Source organism: Betta splendens, chromosome 6 (genome assembly GCF_900634795.4).
Source record: "Betta splendens chromosome 6, fBetSpl5.4, whole genome shotgun sequence".
Classification (NCBI taxonomy): domain Eukaryota; kingdom Metazoa; phylum Chordata; class Actinopteri; order Anabantiformes; family Osphronemidae; genus Betta; species Betta splendens.
In genome coordinates, this window is record NC_040886.2 from 786,199 (window position 1) to 812,300 (window position 26,102).

At 43.1% G+C, this 26,102-nt stretch overlaps 1 protein-coding gene across 1 annotated transcript; it reads right to left on the minus strand.

Annotated features, from left to right (window-relative positions):
- Nucleotides 1-3,820: 3,820 nt before the first annotated feature.
- pard6a (par-6 family cell polarity regulator alpha) lies at nt 3,821-23,926 on the minus strand. Its single transcript, XM_029153961.3, has 6 exons — nt 23,515-23,926; nt 21,969-22,191; nt 5,757-6,046; nt 5,368-5,493; nt 4,946-5,145; nt 3,821-4,309 (listed from the first exon to the last, which is right to left on the minus strand). Exons 1-6 carry the CDS (start codon nt 23,650-23,652, stop codon nt 4,015-4,017), a joined length of 1,272 nt encoding a protein of 423 aa, XP_029009794.1. The 5' UTR covers nt 23,653-23,926; the 3' UTR covers nt 3,821-4,014.
- Nucleotides 23,927-26,102: the final 2,176 nt, after the last annotated feature.

Genomic DNA, 26,102 nt, shown 5'->3' on the forward strand with positions numbered 1-26,102 from the left:
CCCCGCTTTATGTAGGTTGAAGGCGTGTGGCCTTACAACAAAAAGCACAATGATAAGTGCCAAACATACGTGACATGGACTAAGATATAGTAATATGCACGGGTCTTCCGGAGGAGTCATTTAATTGAGCAGCGTGGCGTGTGGTGCCTAAGTGCGCTAGCGGTTAGCCCCCATTTGGTAATAGTTACAGAAACAATGTTATGGTTTAACTCATTTATTTCGTCAACTGTTAAATGTATGTTGTATGTGTAAGTACTCGTGACTAACAATTTCTCCCCGCTTTAGGGGCGTAACATATGTTCCATGAGTAGCTGAGTTAGAAGAGAAGAGGAAATTCCAGAGCCATTTTAATGAGCTCATAGAGAGTAGGTAGTAGACTTCAGTAGGCATGTTGATGAGGGGAACAGAGGTGATGAGGAGGTGATGGGCAGGTTTGGTGAAAGGAACGGAACCTAGAAGAACAGATGGTGGTGGTGGACTTTGCTAAAAGGATGGAAATGGCTGTAGTCAACACTTATATAGAAAAGGGAGGAACACAGTGACATACAAGAGTGGAGGTAGGAGCACGTAGGTGGACTACATCCTATGTAGACGAGGTCATTTGAGAGAGGTCAGTGACTGCAAAGTGGAGGTAGGAGAGAGTGAAGCCAGACAGCACCGCATGGTGGTGTGTAAGATGATTCTATTGGTCAGAAGAAGAAAGAAAAGACAGAAAAGAAGACCGGGTGGTGGTCAAATACAGAGGAATAAAGCTGATGAGCCACACTATGAAGCTTTGGTGAAAAGTAGTGGAAGCCAGGAGGTGAGGAGCAGTAAGAGGTGTGCACTGAGAATGTTGATGGAAAAGTACAGAGATGGTCAGAAGAAGCTGCATTTTGTCCTTGTGGATTTAGAGAAGGCATATGACAGGGTGCTGAGGGAGGAGCTGTGGTACTGGATGAGGTTGACAAGAGAGGCAGAGAAGTACATTAGAGTAGTCCAGGACAGGAGGTCAAGGTGGACGTGAGACTACACCACGTGTGCTAGCTTGTGGTGATGTTCAGCATTTCTTCTTCTTTCTGACATACACAGTCAAACAAAACAGCTGACAAAAAGATTCGTAAATGTCCCTCAACAGAAGTATTTCAGCTTTAACTGCTACTTCCTCAGAATCATTGGCCTGAATCCCAGGAACCTGCCAGATTAATAACCTGTTCATTTTAACAGAGCTTCTCTACTGCTTGTATTGTTTTTACAGGGTCGGTTTCATATTATTTAACAATAGTATTTTTAGCAGGTCAAACCCTCTGTCACAGTTTGAGCAAGTTGTCTTTCACCAGTCATTTTGATCCACAAGAGGGCAGCCCTCCATAAACAGAAGCTCCATGCTAGGCAATGGCTCGTTCAATCAATTCAATCATGTTTTGATTGCAATGATTAGATTCAAATGTGGATTTTTTTCCTTTATTTTACAAGTAGAACCTAAACTTTATTTTGTAAATACAGACAAATTAATAGTAATATTAACCACTGCTTCTTTTGAATATTTTAGACCAGGGGTGGGCAAACTTGGTCCTCGAGGGCCAGTTTCGACCACCGCACTGAATAAATAGACATCCTGCATATGTCGAGCCAGAGAATGTTACTCAGCTCTGGAGTTACAGTATTCTGTGTCCTTTTCACAACCTCCTCTACTTAAGGCCCATTTCCTCCAGCCACATAAACAGTCTCTATCAGCTTGAGCTAAGCAAAAAGCACCAGCTAACCCTATAATGAATATCACCTCTGATTAGACACATTTTCCTTCCAAAGAACCCTGTTGGACTGGCTGACAATATCCATCCATGGCCTCTCAACAGCCACTAACCCTATCAGTGCCTGCACTCAGTACTCTGCTCTGTAGAACATATTACTACTGTATACTACATTGTACGTGTAAGCATACCTTGGACCTTTAATCACCAAAGCCTAATTTACACCCAGTTCACAGCATACATTTTAAGGTAAAAGAGGATAGTTAAATTCTCTCCTTTCAAGTAGGAGCACAGACGCCTGTGGAGCAGCAGACCTGTCCTGTCCTTCACTTTGGCGAGCTGATGCACCAGGGTCTCTGCTCTGAAAAGGCACTTCCCTTAAAATCCTGACATAAGGAGATGATGTCTGTGGACCTGGAATCAGAAACCCCACTGAGACAAGCTCCAGAGCAGAAAAATGAAAGCTGGAAAATCTGCAATAAATACTTCATGAAAACATTTTATGGAAGATCACAAACCTACTAAATACTGACGCTTCATGTTTGATGAATCATTAGACTGTTTTCAAATCTAATTCAAGGACTCATGACAAAACAATGCATACAGTTACAGGTAACGCCTTCAACTGACTTTATTTCAAAAAATATTTTAGGACGTCCATCATCAACATGGAACGTTAAAAATGAAAAGACAAAGACTTTCCTCATCTTCATTAATGAAGCGTGTGTGCACACACGCTCACCTCAGCGCCTCCCAATTTGAAAGTCCAAGAGAGTACTAACAAAAATACTCTCCATATTTTACACATCATAAAAATTATCTTACATAAAAGCTTTTTCCACATAAATGAACGATCTCCCTTGTTTAATAATCTTACCTTAAATTACTGTAAATGTATATTTTATATTAGCATAGCTAATTTTTATTTTATTTATTTTTTTAACTCTGCCAGTTGCTGTGATGGGAACAGAAATAAAGCGCTGTGGGATGAGTTAAGGTGGAGGCAGAGCGAGATAAAATGAAGCAGGGGCTTTGTTTTGAAAATGCAATTAAAAACCTCTAATAGGTATAAGCAGAAATGCTACATCTGTTCCAGCATCATGAGAAGCTCTGCCTGCCGAGGAAACTCAGTACAGGTCAAGCAGACCAGGTCTTAGCATCAAACGTACAGTTCAGGCTTCTGACACAACAAATATATAGAAGATATTATGAGGAAAATAAGTGATTTTTGTTTTAGGACCTTCTTACAGTGTAGATGCTGTCTTTAAGGTACATGTCTATAGAAGCTAAACACATATAAAAACTAAAAGCACTTGAATGTCCCATACGCATACTTTTGCTCTGGAGAGTATTTGTATTAGGAAAGAATGTTGATCTACTATGGCACAAATACACGATCGTCTATGATATTATGAGGTTTAGCTTTTGTTTTGCCTGACCATGGGGTAAAGGAAGATGTAAAGGGGCAGTGTGTCACCTCCCAGAACCCCACATACAGATCAGCTCCCTGATGGTGATGTCCCATCAAAGTAAACACAGATCAAATACATTCCCTCTCAGCCCATCACATCAAAAGCGGATCATCAACTGCTGATGAACATAAAGTGCTAATTGAATTCTATAGATAATGCAGATTCAATAAACCTCCCTACAGTGTAAAAGAGGATCAACTACTATTTTATTATTATTAGACCCCCGCACTTAATGATTATGAATACATGATCATCTTCTACCTTCACTTTACATGCTTATTATATCTACTGCTTGTAAAACATTGTAACTGCAACTCAAATATTGGATTTCTGTTATTATTCAGAAACACTCCTGCAGTGACATTGTTACAGAAGCTGCTACACAGCTCCCACCTCAGCAGCGCACAGACCAAGTGATCTTCAGTCAGAACCTGCTGCCGAACAGGTCAGAGGTTCTGCAGCAGTGGAGCTGTTACATTCTTCCTTTATTGTGTTGTTTATTCCACACCGCAGTTGACAGTACAGTCTACGACTAGTACTGGTGCAGGTTTGTAGGCTGTGTAATACTTAAATAGTTTAGGAAATACTTAAGATGAGTAAGTATGTAAACATAAAACTGATATATGGCTTTTATTGGGGAGTCAATCCTGCTCCATCCTCAATGAGAAAATAATTACAAGCTAAAACCATTCCTGCATGTGTTTGCTCACAGAAACAGTGGATCCAGATCTGGACATTACCTCAGACATGTAAAGATGTTCTGCTGTTGCACTTTGTGGTTACAAGAACATCAGTGTTCTCAGTGGTGGCTACAGTGTTATAATGTTTCCATCCTCCCTCATGCTCTCCTGGCTGCTGCTGGCTGCATGGGTAGGGTTTCCGTTGTGATTTAACATCATCACTGAGGCTCCTATGCTGTTTGGCAACGAGATGCTCTGTGGGAGTGGTCTGGCCACCATGGAGCCAGGTGAGTCTCTGTTCAGGTTAGCATTGTTGCTGTTCGTTACTGGGTGGGAGTCGTAGGGCGCCAGACAGTCGTTCTCCAGAATCAGGTCAACATCGTCGTCGTCTTCATCATCGCTGTCTCCCTCTGCAATGCTGTTGCTATGGTAACAAGAGGTGTCACGTCACAAAATTATTATAAAATTAACCTGCTGTTTTTTATGTTCTGAACCTGGAATATACGTTTTCCTAAAGGCAGGATCATTTGAGCAGTGAATGTGAAACATAGTGGACCAAAGAAAAACAGAACAACTTCTAATAATAATGTTGTGAAATGTTACAATTTTACCATGTTGCATCACAGTCTAATTACAGCCCAGAAAAAAAAATCTGTTTACTGTTCTGTCTTTATTCCATCTTAATCAAAATTCCCCAATAATGAGCACAACCGGAAGCCAGAACTAAATCAGACCCGAGGCCCCTAATGGATCCAGTTTGTGCTAAACTCAGTCAGAAATATCTAACTTAAATCCTGGTGCTGATCCAACCTGTGCACTAACATTAATTAAAGTTCTAATAGGTCCAACACTTGGTACAAAATAAGGAACATCGGACAATAAATGTGTTTGCAGTAACGTAACTGACCACAGGTTGTTTGGTCTGGTTGTTAGGTGGCCAACCATTGATGAACCACCACCTACATGCTGAGCTAATGATGACCAGCACATGTAAAAGCCCTATGACTACTCTAAGGTTGGCTGAACCATCAATCTGGTCTCTGTTTGGTCCATGTCTTACCTCGCAGTAATGGGGTTGCTCTGGGAGGCGGGGCTAGGCGAGTCATGCGACACAGCAGAGCTTGTTGAGCCAGCTGAGCCTACAGAACCAGAGTTGCCTATTGTGGCTTTTCCTCCACGAGGCATCACGTTGTTCCTTTGGTTAGCGGGTTTAACTGTCACTATGAGGTTGTGACTGTTGGCCACCATCATGTCTGTGACCTGGACGACAGGAAGGAACACAGTTAAATGCTACATGTCACTTTTCCCAACACTTAATTATAGCCTTTGTGGCTGTTGTTGATTTGTTGATATGTCATTTAATCAATTGCACAGGAATGGTGGTTGTGCTGCTTGGGTTTACTGAAAAAGGTACATTTGTTAATCAATGAGTGATTCATTGCAATTTAAGGTGGCAGTTGAATAGTTTGGTGGCAGTTTTACCTGATCCAAAGATTTTCCTGCTACATCGATGCCGTTGACCTCAAGGATTTCATCATTTACTCCCAGCAGTCCAGTACACTCTGCCAGCCCTCCACGCACCAGGCGAGATATGAAAACCCCTGGAACCTACAGGAAGAAGAAAGCAAAGGTCTCACCTCAGTAACCAACTGACTTGTTCATGCATGGCTTTTACAGTACAATATATTTTAATTGCATAAAGTGAAAGCTATGGATTAGAACACAGTGACTGTGTTAATTATATTTTATTTTAAAATGGATGATTAAAGTCTGTCAGGCGCATGGCTCTTTAAGACTGAATAATTTTAGGGTAAACCCTTTCTTCATGTGTTAAATATTACTTAAGGCACCTTTCATTGTCAGTGTGTTACCTTTTCTACACCCTGTGGCATCACCCGCATGCTCACTCCATCGCGGATGTAAAAGCCCAGCGGTTTGTGAATGCCATGCTTGTGGAGTCGCACACGCCGATGCGTCTCAGGCAGGATGTCAACATCAATGATAGAGGAGATCTGTCGGAAGTCCTGGGGCAGACCGATCATGAGGCTCTGTTTGTTCTTGGAGTGAGTAGCGCCGGAGCCAGGGGGGCGCAGTCCTGTCAAGCCCAGGCCTTTCTTACGCCTCTGCAGGGAGTTTGTGCCAAAAACTAAAGGTTCACCCTCTTTAAAGGGGACACAGAGAGACGAGGGAGTAGATCAGGAGTCAGGGAGTATTGTCAATAACATTTTGCATAGCATTAGCATTTTTAAATCTATAACATTATTAATATTTTAACAATAACATAAAACCACTGATGCACTACTTATTGCGCACAGATAACTTTAATGTTTAAATGGACGGATCGTGTGTCAGAACACTACAACTAACTACATCAGATGACGAGTCATCGGGTTGATTTAAACTACAATCAATTGTTAAAACAAATAGAAGCCAACCTCAAAAGATGGCAGTCCTTACCCATTTCACTTATGGGAAGAATTGCCAACATAAAAATGATGGTCCTGCCAAAAAATTAATTACATATTCTCAATGATTCCGACTCAGCCAGGCCAGGTGTGGTTTAAGACATTAGACTCCAACATCTCACAGTTTTTGTGGAAAACGAAGCCACCACGAATTAGTTTAAAAACTCTTCAAAAATCCAAACGCTGCAGCGGTCTAGAAATACCTAACTTCCACCACTATTTTCTTGCCAACCATGTCCACAAATGAATAAAACCCAGTCAGACAGCAGCAACAGATTTCTCATGGTTAGACATTGAACACACATTTTGTGGGAACAATAAAGTTGCAGATCTACCATTTATCAGCAGCAAAATCAAACACCATAGTTACTACCAGACCATTAGCATAAGAGCATCTCTGACAACCTGGGGGGAATTTCTTAAAATTACTGGATCTTCGCTTAGTCTTTGCCAAAACACATCTCTCAGGAACAATCCAGATATCATACAGAACAAAACGACAATAAACTTTCCGATTTGGCATATCCAAGGGATAACACATCTGAAACATGTTTTCAGGTTTTCAGACGACAACACAAGTTTACCGCTTTTGAAAAATTAGTACCCCGATATAAAATCAATAATGCTAGTTTCTTAGAATATCAACAACTAAAGTCAACACTTAATGCAAAAACTAAGAATACTCAGATGCAACCACCACTAGCAATAGAATGATTTATTGAGATCTCAGTGAAAAGTATAGTATTAAAAATCTATATTTTAATTTCCAATGTTGATGAACCACTGATCCCTCCCATCTCTAAATGGGAAGCTGATCTGGGCATCACCACTAATCACATGTTCTGGAAAAATATATGTTCTAATTTTTTCCAAATGACAAAAAATACAAATTTACAACTAATACAATATAAAATTCTTCAAAACACATATTATACAGGACAAAGGATGTTCCAAATACATCTCACAAACTCGAATATTTGCCCTAATCTGGTGGGCTACACAGGCTGCAGACTTTATTGGGCCATGTGTAGGTCGTGTAGGTTTGAGTGAAGCACTACACAGGGCGGGCATGAGCATGCTTGAGCGGAAGAATGGGTAAGTGTGACAGAGGGCTGAGGGTGGTTCTGTTTGCTCATCTGCTCCTGGTGGAGGGGTTGTGGGGGGCAGTGGGATGGCTAGCAGACCCTGTTTGGAAACTGGCTGCACGAACCACGATGCCTTGCTTCTCAACTACATCACTCCATATTCATCCACTTAGGTCTGTGAGGGGCGTCCTACTGATGGAGGAACCAGGGCTACTGGAAAATGGTTTCACCAAACCGTGGGATGCTCTGCAGTGTTATTTGCATTAGTCATACACACTCATCCAGGACTTTGGAGGCTGCCTCCGGGGGACAAGTAGACAGATCCTTCGCTTTGAAAGCTCTGTCTGCTAGACCCCTCGGGGAACAGGCAGTCTCCCAAAGTTCCTCATACCTAGCCACATACACATACATGTAGGGCCAAGGGTGGGCTCTTTCACTGGGGCCTGGGGGCATGGCCAGTTGTGGAGCCAGTGTGTGGCCAGCTCAGGAGGTGCTGCGGTCCACAGGGGCAGCATGCCAGAGGCCTACCCTCCCCATGAATGAGAATAAACAAATGGTGTGGGTGTGAGAATGTATTTGAGAGTGCATGGGTTCACGTATGATTGAGAAGTTGTTTATGAGAGAGTTTGTGGTAGTGTGTGTTTGTGTGTCTGTGTGTGTTGCAAATGATGTGTGGGGCGTCCGTTTCCCGCTTGGGTACGTGGATCTGCTGCCTAGGTGGTCGCCTGGTTCTCGTGGGGCGGAAAGCGTTGACCCAGAGACCACTCTGACCTCGGGTACCATCTCTGTGGCTGCTGCAGCACTGCCTGGAAGGTTCTGTGTGGGCGGCTCAGGTCACAACACCTGTCCTCCTAGAACTGAAGGTGTGTGGGCTCCCTGGCTACTGGGTTTCTTCCCTCCACTCCTTGGGCTGGGTGTAGCGGCCAAGCTCCTCCCATCACCCTGAGTTTCACAAGTGGCATTGATCACGCACCGTCTGTCTCACCCTTTGGGTAAACACAGTTAAGCTACAGCTTTACTAACCTTGTAGTGGGACAATTGAGCTGATAAACAGGCTTTCTAAACTTAGCTGTAAGTACTACTGTTACTTATCAATATCAATATCAATAATGTGTGATTATGGCAGTTGTAATGTTGTATTTCTTGGTTATTATTAAGAATGAGATTATTTATAATAATGCATATATGTATGTTTATGATATATGTATATGTTTTTATGAGTGTGTGCACATACCTTAACGTTATTATTAGCATTAATAATAATTTGACAGGTAAACCACAATACAGCAGTTGTTTAGTTATGAGTGTGTCAGCCCAAGGTACATCCCTACTAATTTATTTTGTGGCTATTGTTTACTGTATGCCTATTATAACCAGCAGCTGGTTGCACCAACCCCCACACAGTTTGACTTGATCAAACAGTCCAGGAGGATTCTATTGAAACACAAATCTAAAAACTTCAAATCACAAACATTGCGGACATTAGATTTCGGGAAATAACTAAAGTTAAGAAAAAACCCTAAAAAAGTTGGCCTAAAAAGTTAAGGTGAATAAACTCAAGGTTTATGGAGCACCACTTAAACTGGCTATACACATACAGTCTTAGAATTTTGACATATGTCACTTGAAGAACACGAGCATATTATCCAACACACCAGATCTGCCAGTCTAGGATAAACTGCTGCATTATTCTAGTTTTACTCATCTGCCTCCAGAAGACAATCATACAGTATATAAAACCCCAACCGGTCAAGGCAGATGGCTGGCCACATTCAGCCTGGTTCTGTTGGTGGTTTCTTCCTAGTTAAAGAGAGTACTTACACTGAGTAAGTAATATATTCCACCGTTTAGATTATGAGCTGCTGTTTGACGTCTTTTAGACTGTTAGGCGTAACGTTAGCTTATGTTGCTAACACTAGCGTGAGTATTAGTTCTGGGTGGCTGGCAGCAAATAATTGAATATTATTACATCATTTTGTAGGTAATATCAGCTTCATCGCTGCCGATTCATCTTAGTTGAGGAGAGAAAGTCTGTGTTATGGATCATTAGTTCAAACAAACAGCAGTCAAACTAACATCAGAAGACCAAGGACAAGCCAGAAAAAACAGCCGGGACGGAACGGTGGAATGAGCACATAGTGAGTGATATATTTGACCGTTTATTGTTTTAGTTTGCGCTGTGAAGTTTGAGCACAGTTACGAGCTGCTGCTTCTCATGTTGTGGACAGTCAGGGATAGCATTAGGTTGCATTGCTAACGTTAGCCTGTGTGTTAGCTTGGCTAGCAGCAACCCTAATACTAATAAAACTTGTAGGTAATATCGGCCGGTGGTATATCCTCACAAAGACTCAGTGAAGGAACAAACGTCTTGCTTTGCCAGCCACTACCAGCAGATGTAGAAAAGAACAGGGTTTGGGCCAAATGAAGAATATGTGGCTTTCTAACAACTGTGCTTCGATTCCAAATAAAAAGTTGCTGAACGGCTTTTCGCCAAGGTGCTCTGGTTCCCCAGCACCTGACGGAGACCGGGCAAAGTCTGAGCCATGTGGTGAAGTCTCTTATCATCATATGAGGTAGGTGGTAGCTTGAAGGATCTTTCCCAAGGACCCACATTGGATGCTCACCTACTCCGCCCTGACGGAGTATACTATATGTATATATATATATATATATATATATATATATATATATATATATATATATATATATATATATATATATATATATATATATATAATATATATCTATCTATCTATCTATCTATCTATCTATCTATCTATCTATCTATCTATCTATCTATCTATCTATCTATCTATCTATCTATCTATCTATCTGACATGGGTCAATACATGAGCGAAGCACAGAAGGGCATTGGTAAGGATACCAGAGGAGCCAAACACCAACTCCTGGTTGACAGAACAGTCGCCCAAGGCTGCAGAGTGCGACACACGAACCTGTGCACAGCCTGGATCGACTACAAGAAAGCCTATGACTCTATGCCACACACATGGATCACTGAATTCTTGGAGCCTTCCTTGCAAACTCGATGAGGTTGTGGAGAACAGACTTTGAAGCCAATGGGAAGCAACTTGCCCAAGTATCCATCAAATGTGGCATATACCAAGGAGATGCACTTTCCCCACTGCTGTTCTGCATAGGTCTGAACCCCCTCAGCCAAATAATAAACAAGACTGGCTATGGATACCGACTCCGGAACAGGGCCACCATAAGTCACCTCCTCTACATGGATGACATCAAGCTGTACGCCAAGAATGAGCGAGACATCGACTCACTGATCCACACCACCAGGATCTACAGCTCGGACATTGGGATGTCATTGGGAGAGAAATGTGGGAGGATAGTGACAAAGAGAGGCAAGGTAATCCACACAGAAGGGGTCTCACTCCCAGAAGGAAAAATAGCAGACATTGAGGACAATTACAAGAACCTTGGAATACCACAGTCGAACGGCAACCTTGAACAGGCAACGAGGAATGCAACAACAGCGAAATACCTCCAAGGAGTAAGGCAAGTCCTAAGAAGCCAGCTCAACGGCAAGAACAAATCCCAGGCAATAAACAGCTACGCCCTGCCAGTGATCAGATACCCTGCGGGAATAATAAGGTGGCCAAAGGAAGAGATACAGACCACAGATGTTAAGACACGAAAGCTCCTCACCATGCATGGAGGGTTCCACCCCAAATCCAGCACCCTGAGACTGTCCGCTAGCCGCAAGGAAGGAGGCCGAGGACTAGTGAGCGTGAGAGCCACTATCCAGGATGAAACATCCATGATCCAGAAGTACATCAAGGATAAGGCTCAAACAGATGACGTGCTGAGTGAATGTCTCAGGCAGTGGAGAACAGAGGATGAGATGCTGGAAGAGGGACCATCATGGGAGGACAAGCCCTTGCACGGGATGTACCACCGAAACATAACTGAAGTGGCTGATCTCAACAAGTTCTACCAATGGCTTGAAAGGGCTGGGCTGAAGGACAGCACAGAGGCACTCATCCTGGCTGCACAGGAGCAGGCCCTGAGCACCAGAGCCATAGAGGCCCAGATCTACCACACCAGACAAGACCCAAGGTGTAGACTGTGCAAAGAGGCCCCTGAGACGGTCCAGCACATAACTGCAGGGTGTAAGATGCTGGCAGGCAAAGCATACATGGAACGCCATAACCAAGTGGCTGGCATAGTATACAGGAACATCTGCGCAGAGTATGGACTGGAAACCCCAAGGTCAAAGTGGGAAACACCTCCCAAGGTGGTAGAGAATGAGCGAGCCAAGATCCTGTGGGACTTCCAGATCCAGACTGACAGAATGGCAATGGCGAACCAACCAGACATTGTGGTGGTGGACAAAGAGCAGAGGAAAGCCGTAGTGGTGGATGTGGCAATACCAAGCGATGGCAACATCAGGAAAAAGGAACATGAGAAACTAGAGAAATACCAAGGGCTCAGAGAAGAACTGGAGAAGGCTTGGAAGGTGAACCACAGTGGTACCTGTGGTGATTGGAGCACTGGGGGCAGTGACCCCCAAGTTGGAGGAGTGGCTACAACAGATCCCTGGAAAAACATCTGACATGTCACTCCAGAAAAGTGCAGTCCTAGGAACAGCAGGGATACTGCGCAGAACCCTCAAGCTCCCTGGCCTCTGGTAGAGGACCCGAGCTTGGAAAGTGGATGAGACCACCCGCGTAGGGTGAGAAGGGAGAGAGAGAGTATATATAAAAAAAAAGATACGCCATGATCTTGTCTTTCAGGTCAGTTGCTGGCTTGCTCAGCGTATCTGTGCTCATTGGGGACCCAATTTCTGGTTGGGTAGATGGTGAAATCTCCCCTCTGACCTGGCGTCCTGGCTCCCCCTTGCCGTAGCATTTGTGTTGTACCTCGTCATTCTCAAGTTGTGATAGCAGTTGCCATTTGTAGATGTTGGAACACTGAGCTACTAGTTGCTTCGCCGTCAGCCTTGAATGTGGGTTTCTCTGTTCCCATTCACCGCACATTCTTTGCATGTAACCCCTCTGACTAGGGTTACTTGAGTAGTAGCATTCCAACAGAGCCTTGTTCTCACATCTCAGCCATTTCTTTCTTGTTCTAGTAGCCCACTTCTCGCCAAGGTGCTCTGGTTCCCCAACACCTGACGCAGACTGGGCGACGAGCCGGTATCTCGTGGTTCATTGTGTCTCATCATTATATGAGGTAGGCAGTAGCTTGAAGGGTCTTGACCCAAGGACCTGCTCACTCCGCCCTAACGAACCGGGGACCCTCCGTATGCTAGTCCTGCGACTATACCGATTGAGCTATCCATTGAGCTAAGGTTAAGGTGCGTAAGGATGAGTTTTTACTTGTTCTGTTATTTTCTCTCACTTATTTTTGCTTCTCTGATAAGTCCTACTCTCCAGACATTACCTGTATTAGGTATTAGGGTAGGCTAGCCAAGCTAACACACAGGCTAACGTTAGCAACACAAGCTAATGCTATCCCCGACAGTCCACAACATGAGAAACAGCAGCTCGTAACTGTACTCAAACTTCACAGCGCAAACTAAATCAATAAATGGTCGAATATATTACTCACTCTGTGCTTATTCCACCGTTCTGTCCCGGGTGTTTTTTCTGGTTTGTCCTTGGTCTTCTGATGTTAGTTTGACTCCTACTTGTTTGAACTAATGATCCATAACACACACGTTCTCCCATCAGCAGATTCCCCACTTCAACCAAGATGAATCAGGAGCGATGAAGCTGACATTACCTACAAAATGAATTAGTAATATTGAATTATTTGCTGCCAGCCACTCGAAGCTAATACGCAAGTTAGCGTTAGCAATATAAGCTAACGTTACTCCTAACAGAGTAAAACAGCACAAACACCAGCTCGCAACTTAAACGGTGGAATATATTATTTACTCAGTGCCCTTTCAACCATTCTGTCCCGGCTAATTTTCTAGCTACTTTGCAGCTCCTCTGTCCAGATAAAGAAAAAATTTCTTGGGATGTCGCAAAAGTTTCTCAGGATCTCAAAAAAGCTTCTCGGGATCTCGCAAAACTATCTTGGGATCTCGCACAACCGAGATACTGTAGTTCACCTAATTTTTTTTTACTCCATGTCTTTTCGAGGGCCTTTCGCAAGTTACTGATGATGTAAAAAAAAGCATGCAGCTGCTATAATGTAGTATAGTATATTTACAGTATGCAGTTATGACTGAAATCGGACGAGTAAAGAAAAACAGACACATCATCACTGGTTTATCTCCATAATATAATTAAGTAAAACATCTGAATATTTGTCCTCTTTTTGTCTGAAGGATCCTTAATATCCAAAAATATTGTTCCATGTAAGGGGTGCAACCAGCTGCTGAAACCAAGCAGATCTGTTAAGTAAACAAAACAATCTGAGCAAAATAAACTGTACTGTACTGTGGTTTACCTTGGAGATTAATACTAATACCAATAATAGTGTTAAGGTGTGTGCACATACTCATACAAACATAAGCATATCATATACAGTCGTAGCACTTCAAAGCGACCACCTTTTTTACCGCAGTATGTGCGCGTCGCCAGCGCGCCACGGGTGCGTCCCCAACTAAGGATTTTTGATCCTGCAGCCAGCTGAAAAAAATCAGGGTGCTAGTCTCGTGTTAACCACCAGGTGGCGCAAAGATGGGAGGTCCGACTGTTCATTTCTATCTGTGTCTGCATATTAAGCACAAAAAGCGATGTCATGGTATTGTATCCTTAAATGTAGAGTAGTCCATTTTATATTATATTTAAATTTTTTTATAAATTTATTATTATAAATAGTATAGATTATTATGCGTCTTTTCTCGCTAGTGTGGGTGTTTGTTGTCAATTGCCGAAGCTGCTGATATTTTTACACAGTTTTCAGGCCAGCCGAGAGACACAGTCCCTCCTTCAGGCAATCCAATAGAATAATATAAGTATAATAACATAAAATAGGAATCTATATTTATTCATCAATCTGTGTTATAAATGTATTTTATATGCATATTTGTACTCGTCTTCTGGTTTGTTGATCATGAGGAAAAAATACAAAACAAACTGGATTCGTTTCGTTTCGTCCTCTCTTTATATGAGCGACAAACGGAATTCAAGTGTTGTTGTTTTTTCGACACAAGGTACGGAGTTGGATTTAAAGCTGATTTTTCGTTTTGAGAAAAAAGCAGAGAACAAAAAAACTAAGTCGTTGTCTCGTTATAGCAGCGTTTAAGTTTAACCAAACTCTTAAAATTTACTCCGACCGCAATGACCTATAGTTTGCTCTGACTCTGAATGAAAAGCCCGAATGACAGATGATGTGTCCAGGTAGAGCTTAACCGGAAATGTATGCATGTGATAATGCAGGCAACGAGAGAATCGGGGAAGTGGCGTCACCGTCTGAAGCAGACAGTGATGTGACGTTCCAACGATGGTGCTGAGGAGCCACCTATTCATAGACAGATGACTTGGATCAAGTTGTCAATGCGCGTTAGTGTTTGTTGTCAAATGCCGCTGATGCCTTTATACAGTATGTCCTCGTGTGTAAGTACTGTGTCGGGTCTGTGTACGTTCTACGTTTGATTTCCCCCTCTAGAATAAATCAAGCCGTTTTCTAGGTAAATTGTCCAGAAAATAAAATACAAAGAAGAAAGAAACTAACGGCATTTATTCAAAGCAGCGTGTTAAAAACGAAAAATCGAGCTGAAAAGATTTAAAGCCGCTTTCCGTTTTCTCATTTGGTTTCAACGATTTGGTGCAATTAAACAGTTAAAACACTAAGACATAGGCAATGTGCCCTTTAAACAGAAGCTGCATTATTATACTTTACCGTAATGACATTTACCACAATATCTGCAGTAAAACAATGTTTTATTACACAGGCAACACAGTGGATTTGGGACTCGCTCCGCGCGAGTTACGGCGTCTGATGCTGATTCAGTTCCAAAACCAAACTTCAAACCCCACCCCCTACTACGTATTGGCACAGAGACATTAACATATTGTCTCCACTCAGTCAATAGGTGTAAAATACTTTAGCTCCTAGACAAAGAAAAACTCCAAGGGAGATCGAGCGCGTGATCAGCTGCAGCTACGTAGCTGTGAGACGCCAAAACCTTTCACTTGACTTTTTTAAATGCTCTTCTTATGGTATTTCACACAGGTCTGGCAGACTACCACTGCTAACTTGTAGAGAATATAATATAATAAAAATAAATAAATTGTTTCTCTGCTGCTACAGCCTCGGCTGCGTTGGGTTGTTAGTGTCCCTTTCACCTGTACCATATAAAATGTGTTCCTACGAAGTTGATCAGCTGCTTTCAGAATCAGAATCGTTTTTATTCCCCAGGTTTGAACAGGGCAAACATTATTTTTATTTACCAAAAAATTAAAACGTTCACATGTAATTTGCCCGCTTTGATGTAGACAAAACTCTTGAAATTATTTTACTTTACATCCCGTTTATTTCGTTATTCCCACTTTCATATCTGTCTGATAATAAAGTGGGCGGGGCTATCAGTCCCGTAGCAAAGGTAAGCGCTGACTGTGGGGGCTGGGCGCATCAACATACAGGACAAAGACCTGTGTTCCTCTGCCACAGCCTCCTCTTTCAGCCTGTTGTAATTGCAAATGCTGCACTGAGCTCTCTTTTACTTTGATGAGTTTTGTGTCTACATTAAAACGGGCAGAACAACGTCCATGCGTGTGTCACGCTGAAAGCGGCTGGTGAACCTCTTGGAAACATGGCTGTAGCTCTGCAATGACTTTATGTGGTACAGGTGAAAGGGAAAATAACGAAAGAAACGGAATATAAAACGGAAACGCTTTCAAGCGTTTTCTATTTATATGTTTATTGCACATTTATTAAAACTGTACTGTCGTTTTTTCGTAATTTTTGGTGACGTTACAGTGCAAACCGTATGGGATTTTTTAAACAAATAAAATAATGTTTGCCCTGTTCAAACCTGGGGAATAAAAACGATTCTGATTCTGAAAGCAGCTGATCAACTTCGTAGGAACACATTTCATATGGTACAGGTGAAATTAACAACCCAACGCAGCCGAGGCTGTAGCAGCAGAGAAACGCAGATCTTTGTCCTGCATGTTGATGCGTGTTCCCCTTCCCCCAGTGTCCCTGCTCTGGGACGTGGATGGCCCCGCCCACTTTCATTCACCAGACGGACATGAAATAGGGAATAACGAAATAAACAGCTGGTTAACTTTGTAGGAACACGACTGTAGCTCTGCAATGACTTTATGTGGTACAGGTGAAAGGAATAACGAAATAAACGGAATATAAAACGTTAACGCTTTCAAGCGTTTTCTGTTCACCCAAACTTGATGGGTGTACTGTCATCTTTTCAGAAAATTTTTAGCATTTGCATGTTGTTGTAAATGAATAACGAAATTAACAAAATCTACGTTTAAAAAAACTGTGAAGAGTTCCGTGTCTACATGAAAGCGGGCAGAAAAATGTCCGTCTATGATTCACTGCCGAAAGCGGCTGGTGAAACATGGCTGTAGCTCTGCTAAATGATACAGGCAGCCTATCTTGTATGCGAAAATATAAAAATGTTCAGTAATTACAACTTCTGCTTCCACCGGGATTCGAACCCGGGGTAAAACATTGACATTTCAAGGCTGTTAACAATAAACAAACCATTACACCACGGAGGCGTTGTGATGTAGATCTACATGGGCCTATATAACATAAGTATAAGACAGTCTCATAAAGGCCACTGTGGGGGCTGATCGCCACCTATAGGCCAAATAGACGCAACAAAGCTCCAACACACTAAAACCCGGTGACACCGCGCTGAAAATGCAAACAGATTGCCGTAAAGTCTGACACATTGAAGTGCTACGACTGTACATACATTTGTGCATTGTTATACATATCCTATACAACTTAATCAAAGTCATGACATACAACACCACAATTTCCATATTCACACATTATTGAAATGTGACATATCAAATGTGACATTATTGAGAGTTGGATTTGGAAAGTGTCCCACTACAAGGTTAGTAAGGCTGTAGCTTAACATTGTTCACCCAAAAGCTGATGCAGACGTTGGTGCATGAACAATGCCACGTGTGGAAGCCAGGGTGATGTGAGGGGCTCGGCCACTACGCCCATCGAGCAAGCAGAGGAAGGAATCCCAGCAGCCAGGGAGCCCACACACCTTCACTTCCAGGAGGGCAGGTGTTGCGACCCAAGCCGCCCACACAGAGCCCCCCAGGCAGAGCTGCAGCAGCCACAGAGACAGCACCCGAGGCCAGAGTGGGCCACCGGGGGTCAACGCTGTCCGCCCCATGAGAACCAGGGGCAAACACTCCCCCCGGCGGGAGGGTCGGCCTGAAAGAGTAGAGCCCGAGGACCCACGGTCCGTAGGGAGCCCGCCAGAAGATGCCCCCACGCCCAGAGTGGGGCCCGCCCCCAGTCCACCACCCCTACACGAGCGGAGCGGGGCCGACCCCATCGGCCCGACCTCATCCCCTGGCGCCACCGCGGCCTGCAGCACAAGGCCAGCAATAGGTGGGGTCAGCAGAAAAGAGACCACCCAGGCAGACGATCATCGTACCCCGGGCGGAAAAACGGACCCCCCACACTCCAACCGTACTACCTTTCAGGATAAGTTACTATATATGCAGGAGGAATTTCTTATATATAATATATAATATATATATATATTATAAATATTTGTATTACAGTATTCATACATTTCTAATTTGCCACTGTGACCAGACCAACGCTGTCTGTTCATCTGCACATTTAATAAGGACTAGTTACAACACGATAGGAATGTCATAAACCAACATAATAACGAGCTTGTCGTTAAAAAATATTAGTGCAAACACTAAAAACCTTTTCCATTCATTTCACTTGTATCAGTTTAAGAAGATAATAACCCAGTACTGTAACATAAAACACAGCTGTGGTTACAGGTAGTAAAGACAGGTCAGGATTCACAGTAAGTTCTCCTGTTTATACATTTCTTGTGGTCACTTAGACCCTGGATTTGCTCTGTGTGACATTAGGCAACACATTCTTGAGCCTAACACATGTGGCAGGGCCTCTGATTAGATAAATGAACATACGGGAAGAGACACAACCTGCCCCACGATGCGGAGAAACACCCGATGGGAAGTAATCCACAGAACGTTATCAGGATGCAGGTTAACCACAGGCAGGAGAGTCTGACTCAGTCAAACATGAGACTGATAATTACAGTAGGACCATTATTGATCTTTTCATGACCTTTCAGTTGTTTGTTTTCTAGATAAGACCAGAACACAGGTGTCATGGCTACAGTATGTGAGAAATGTGGCAGACAAAACTTTCTTCATTCAGCACCTGCATGACAACATTCCTCCACACGTCTTCTAGTGCCAAGGTCATTAGATGACAATTTTAGCGCCGATCAACAAATAACAGCACATTTAAACTAAAGTCTAGTTTAGTCTAGTAGCCCATAATTGTGGGCCTTTAACAGCGAGTCATCTGATGTCTTGTTTGAAATAAATATACTGAAGGATGCAGTTATACAGTATATTGTAACCTCATTACAGGTTTTCTTTGTCACAATTTAAAAGCAGTGTCTATCAGTGCATGTGTGAGAAACGCTTTTATTTCCATTTTGATTGTTTGGTAGTAAGTAAAAATAAAACGATAGAGCTGAAGCCTGTGGACAATAAATAAAATAAAGATTAATGAGTACATAATAAAATGTTTTTCTTTTCACAGTGGAAGTAACACACACATACATTAAGATGTAATCAAACTAGACGAGGGCTGAGGTTAGAGTTGAGTTTTGGTTCTGATTAGATCAAAGATTAGACGTCTGCCTTTAGTTGTGATGGCAAGAGTGAAGGTAAGGGGCTAGGAAAGGCATTATGTCAATGGAGGTCCTCACTTTGATGTAAGTACAAGAATGTGTGTGTATATGTGTGTGTGTTAGATCACTCTCTAAGACGCAGTGTGGAGGCAGACATAACAGAGGGCCAGACAAAAGCCCGAAGGCACAGACACCGCTAAGCTTCCTCTCTCTCTCTCTCTCACACACACACACACACACACACACACACACACACACACACACACACACACACACACACACACACACAGTAAATAAATATGCTTCCCCTCTTCGAAAATGAGACAGGCTTTGTCCTTTCCTGCATTGAAGTTCCATAAATTCCATAATCCCCTACTATGTTGCAGAACATCTGATCGTAGAAAGTTTATTATAGTGTCACAGATTGCTGTCGCCAAAACCAAGCATACTGTCAACTGTCCTGTTCAACAGCTTACAGGCACTAACCTCCACCTTAACTCATCTCATAGTGTAGGACATAATGGGTCTGGAATGTGAACAATGTCTGAGGTGCTTGTCGACCATGTCACCTACAGTCAGTATAAAATCTGATTCACAAATCTGATTCTCTGCCTTATTTCACAAGTTCTAGACTAATTTCAGCTTATTAGGTAAATGACTACGACAGAGACAGAGAAAAACAAGCTGTGCACTAAAACCTCTCATCACTCCATCCCTGCATCTTACTGTCTATAAATATTTGATTTCCTCCTTCTGTCATCACGTTGTACACAAATACTTTCAGCCATATCCTCTATCAACATACGCTTGGTTGTTGTGGATGGAAACCCCACATCAAATAGACCTAGGACCCGCTGAGCAGTTCTGCCTCCATTTCACACAGCTCCCATCTAGGTCGTGCTGTTCAGAGTTCCAGGGGCTCAAGATTCAAACTTTACATGTCTCCCGTTTCTTATCACAACTATTACTGTGTTTGTTCTGTGGAATGGTTACCATGGTTACCAATGTAATACTACCAGGGTAGTTGTGCAGATCTGTTGCAACAACAACAACAACAACAACAACAACAACAACAACAACAACAACAACAACAATAATAATAAAAACATCCGACAAAAAAGGGAAACTGGATAATTTGGATTTATCATAAGCATTATTTCTGCAGAAGGTTCTAGCACAATAGCAACATTAGGAAGGAATGAGATCACTGCTGATGCATAGTTGTCAGACATTAATAATCATCTTCCTTCACGTAATCTTTCCGTACATTTCCTGCACACATACACTGACAGTGATGCTGATGGGATTGATGAAGTCTTTTAGAGTAAGATAATTCCCGTCAGTTGCTAATGGCTTACAACCCCAGTTGGGTGGACATTACTCTTCCTTAAGACACACACACGCACACAAACACATGCGCACACACACATGCAGGCATACACACACTATGAGTAAAGGACGTGGAGAGACAAGAAAGTGATGACGTAAAGTTTACAATGAAAAAAAATATATATTAGACCTGAATTAAGACATTTAAAAATAACAATAACTCGTCTGTCTTATCTTCTTCCAAGAACCAGAAAAAACTGATTTGGCTGAATGGAGTTTCCCTGTTGAGTCGATGTGGAAAACAAATAGGATTAGATTTTAAGACACAGACAAAGCTCCTGGCTGAGTAGACTTTAGGTAACTGGCCCAGTTTTTAATTTGCTCCGCTGAAACCCGTGTTCACATCTGGACTGTTGAAAGTTGAACATGCGGAAAGTAACCTGTTGACATTTGTTTGCTCTTGTTCTCAGTCTTGAATGTCTTTCTTCTTCAGCTCTTTCTCAGAGCACAGAGTTAATCTAATTAAACCAGCAGCTGTATGTGATATTAAACAGATAAGCAGTCACTTAGCATAATTACATCATAAATTATGCAATATGCAATGTAGCACCTTTGCATACAACAACCAATCACGTGGCCCTCAGAAATAAGAGAGACAGACTGATGGATGAGCACAGTCAACATTAGAGTCTGATTTTACAGGAAACTATGGGCTGTATTTGCCAAATTAAAGATGTTTTTGGGCTAGATTTGCCTTTTTATTAAATTGACCACCACTTCCCTCCACAGATCAGTGTTTTCAGCCTGACTGAATGAACCCAAACACCTCTTAACTTATCAGCACTGATCTATAACAATTTGCATTGTGACTTGTCCAACACAGTGAATATTCAGCAGATTAACATTCTCTGCTTTTGTAATTAAGTTTACTTTAAAGCTCATGCACAATCCACCTACATTACACCCTGTAGCCCATGCTTAATGTAGGGTATCTGTCTCTTCTCTGGGCCTCAAATACATGTTAGCATAAATGGACATTTGGATACTTTAGTTTAGACATTTTGGAATGAACAGAAAAAATGCCACTGTCAAAACCATTGAGTGTAAATGCTCTCTCTTCATCTTCCTTTCTACATAGACATGTCCTTCCACAACACAGCAAAAACAAATCACATCAACAGATACCAAGCCCTGCGAAAACAGTACAAGAACCAACACGGGCAATGACCAGGTGCTGTGTAAGAAGAACAAACTATGTCTGATGTAAAGAACAAAGACCCCCCCCCCCCACACACACACACACAAACACACACTATGTGTAGAAATGAGGGATGATCTGAAGCTACTGTACTGTAGCTTTCTTACCTTTCTTGGTTATGATGATGCGGAGCAGGGGGTTTGCTGAAGAGATGGCTTTGTGGAAGTTGTCGTCATTGTTGATCGGAAGGAGGTCTCCATGGACGTCTGCGTAGCCCAGGATGACATCGATACCAGGGATGCAATGGACAGTCTGGATGAGGCGATAGAACTCTTGAAAGCCACCGGGGCCGTTTCTCTTTAGAGCGAAGCGTCGATATTCAGCTTCGAACTGTAGAAGATGAGAAAAGGTGTCTGTTATACTCACTGCTGCAGTTTCCACGTGACATCACTTAGATACCAAGTGTGAGACTATATGTATATCTGAGGTCACAGAGTCACTGCTCTTCCCCTTTTACCCAACCCCCCACACATACACACGCGCCGGTACAATGTATCGATCTAGAGTGAATGCATGTTTTTAGACTGTGGGAGGAAGCCGGAGAACCTGGAGAGAACCCACGTGAACACGGGGAGAACGTGCTACAGTAACTCCACACAGAAAGGCACCCAGGTCTTCTGAGCATACAGACTGTGATCCTACCAATGGTCGTTGGTGAAGAGAATGGACCAAAATCCCTTTAAACAGTTAAACAGCTGTAAGAGGTTCTTCTCAGGTGGGAGGTAACTTTTGAAAGTTTGTTATTTTTTCATAAGCACTACTACAGCTAGGACACTTTAGTTTACAATCACTTTGTCATAAAGGCTGCATAATAAATAATGTAATCCTTAACTTAATCTGCATAATGAACAAAGAACAATTTCTTCCTGCTTATGTTCTTTAGCTTGTAGTGACTCATTCCAAACTAAGGCTTCTAAATATAAAGACTTATTTAATGTTATTATTGTGAGCTATTATTATGAGTCAATTGGGAAATTGTCTATCAGGAAAACCAACAGCTGCTGACAGAAGGCCCAGAAACACAGACAGAGAAAGGTTCCACAGACCACAGTTCATATTGGTTCAATTATCTTCAAGTGATATGGGATGTGCTCACATCACTTTAGTGCAGTGACACAGCTGCAACGGGGGGCTTTGTATTTCAGTGTGTGCCACAAATTAATGTTAATGCCAGCATTACAACCGGCAGCATAGCCTTCACCATCACCTGGATGCTTCAGCCACTAACCATCCACTCAAATGTAAGTTTTCGACTCCATGTCAACCTTTTATTGCAGCACAGGTAAAACCGTGCTTTCATCTGCTTTGTTTTGATTTACATGAACATGTAAACTACACAGATGCATCGCCATGACTCGCTTCTTTGCCATTTGAGCCATTAAAGCAGCAGTGAGGTTAGCGTCGGACACTGGTCTGTGGTTCAGCGAGGACGTGACGTAGGACCTTTACTCACAGCTCCCTGCAGTGACGGTGCATCCTACACAGCCGCCACTGACACTGCACAAACCGGCTCAGCACCGCGCAGCGTGCGCTTCCAGTGAGCGCCAGACAGACTGCGACAGGTTCCTGAGCCCAGGACGACGCCACAGCTGCGGCTGCGGAGCCGCAGTCAGAGCAGCGTCAGCAGCCGCGGCTTCGTCGTTCGCTACTTACTTTGCTCTTGATCTCCACCACGGCGTCGGTGACTTTCAGCGGCGTCCGCTGCTGCTGCTGCTGCTGCCTGGACATCCTGCTCCGCGCTCGCGCTCGCTCGCTCGCTCGCTCAGTCGGAGGCGCTGCGGATGAAACCATCCGCCGCTGTTCTGGTCCAGAGTCCGTCTCCGCCGTCACGTAGAGGAACAAATAACAGTTCAGCACCGGGAGCAGCTGCGGGAGGGAGTTCGTCGTTTCACCTGTCGGTGGCCACTCGGTGTACGGGCAGTGCTGCGCTCGCGCCGTCCTTATGTCATCCGCTTTGCAACACTGACACACAAACACTGCGACAGGTGGAGGCCAGTAAATCCAGGGAGGGACGAGAGGCCAGTGTAACCCGTCCTGCTGCTCCACCCCCACCCTCTCCAACCTGACGCTACTGGAGCTCACGGCGAAGGGGGCGGGGCCATGACGTCACCGCTGCTGCCAGTGCATCACCCCTGATGCTGCTACAGCCCAGCTAGAGCCCTCGCGTGTTCCATATGGGCCAGATCCATTCTGCAGCTCAGCATCTGAGTCACTTTATCGGTAATGGTTATGGTAATGCTCTGGTGCGTTATGATACAGGTCCCCGACTGTCACCTTTACTCTATCTATTCTGTGAAGCCAGCACGGAACAATACTGCACTGTTATGTCTCAATCAGGTCGATTTGACCACTTGTGAAATGTTTACTAGGCAACTGCACCACACAGATGGAACAGATATCAGAACAGTCCGGACTGTTATTAATCTGATGTTTGAATTTAAGACACACCACAGTTCAGCTCAGTGTGTTTTATTCCAGCTTTCCCTCCCTCCAATTTCTCCCCTGTTACAACTCATTCCTAACCATTTTCAGTACCAGCCAGCACTGGGGTCTGTGTGTGTGTGTGTGTGTGTGTGTGTGTGTGTGTGTGTGTGTGTGTGTGTGTGTGTGTGTGTGTGTGTGTGTGTGTGTCTGTGTGCGTGTGTGTGCGTGCGTGCGCGTGTGTGTGTGTGCGTGCGTGTGCGTGCGTGTGTGTGTGTGTGCGTGTGTGTGCATGCGTGTGCGTGCGTGTGTGTGTGTGTGTTTGCGTGTGTGCGCGTGCTTCCATTCCCATCCCTCCTCCCTCTCTTCTTTTCTCCCTGTGATGGTGGAATGTAGGAATGTGAGAGTTGGAGAGGGAGGACTTGGATTGCCAGTGCGCACTCAAACATCCAGCCAAAGCTTGATGCTGAACTGCAGTTTGTGTGTTGTGTAATCATTCAGTTTGAGTCACTTATGTTTTGCTGTAATGTAATGACATTGAAAATAGCCCAAAGTCTCCAACCTATTATGACATTTTATCTTCCAGGTTTTACTTTGGTGAACAAATAAAGGGGAGGAGTGAAAGTACTGCATCCAGCTCTGAGCCCTTCCACTGCACCGTTTACACTATGTCGCTTGTGTTGTGCTTTGGTCTTTTGGTCGTTTAGGTGGATAAGTTACTGAGTGTGTGGACAGGTAGACAGACAGGCATGTGTTCATGGCGGCGTCAGAGGAGTGAGCATCGGGGATGGACCATTCATTGGAGGCAAATATACACTAGTCATTTAATAGGATTATAAGGTATGAAATGGAAATTATATCTCATGTACAGTAAATGCCTGGCTGTTGATCAGAGACGCAGATACATGTGTATGTGTGGCATTTGGCCCTTCGCGGATGCTCCAGTGTTATTGTTTCCTGAGGTCATTTCCTGTTTGTGCTTTGTGTACTTTGGTTTACTTTTGCTGGTGTGTTAAGTCGTTAGCATGACCGTTACATTCAGCGTTAACAGAGGAGTTTCTGTAGAAGTGGAGTTTTGTTCAGTGCAGTTTGTTAGTTCTGCCTGTTGATACAGAGTGTTTTTGGTTATTACTTTAGTTACCAGAGTCCTGTATGTTAAGGTACGGTGTTTGTGTTTGCTCCTGTAGGTACAGATAGGAGTGTGTCCCTCATCTCAGTCTTGTGTGTAATGTTTAGGATGTCATGTTGGCCCGTTATACATGCGTATTAGTAATGTGTCGTTTGTGAATGATTCATTTAATGTGAACTGATCTTTTATATGATTCGGGAGGAATCCGGAGTTCCATGCAGTACCTTCTCTCGCCACATGGCAGCAGCTGCAGAAGCTCAGTCAGCAGGACAGGAAACAGAAATAATTCATTCACGGCCGCGCAGGCTCTTTAGCGAGCAGCAATAATAATAATAATAATAATAATAATAATAATAATAATAATAATAATAATAATAATAATAATAATAATAATAATAATAATAATAATAATAATATTACCACTCTTTGGACGCAATAAATGCACAAGTACAAATGCCTGCCTGTATTTGTTATTTATCCTGCTGTGGCTGTGGCAGGTTTATGAGGTTTATGTTTGTTGTATTTGATAAATTATTTCTTAATTTCAGTTTTTGCGTTTGGGTTGCACAATTGGGGTCTTTTCCTCTTCTCTTTCTTTCCCTTGTCAGCGGATGCAGCCATAGAATTGTTTAAGTTTAACAATAAACCAAGTATTTTTAGGAGCGCGACAGAGTCGTAGCTGTGTGCAGGT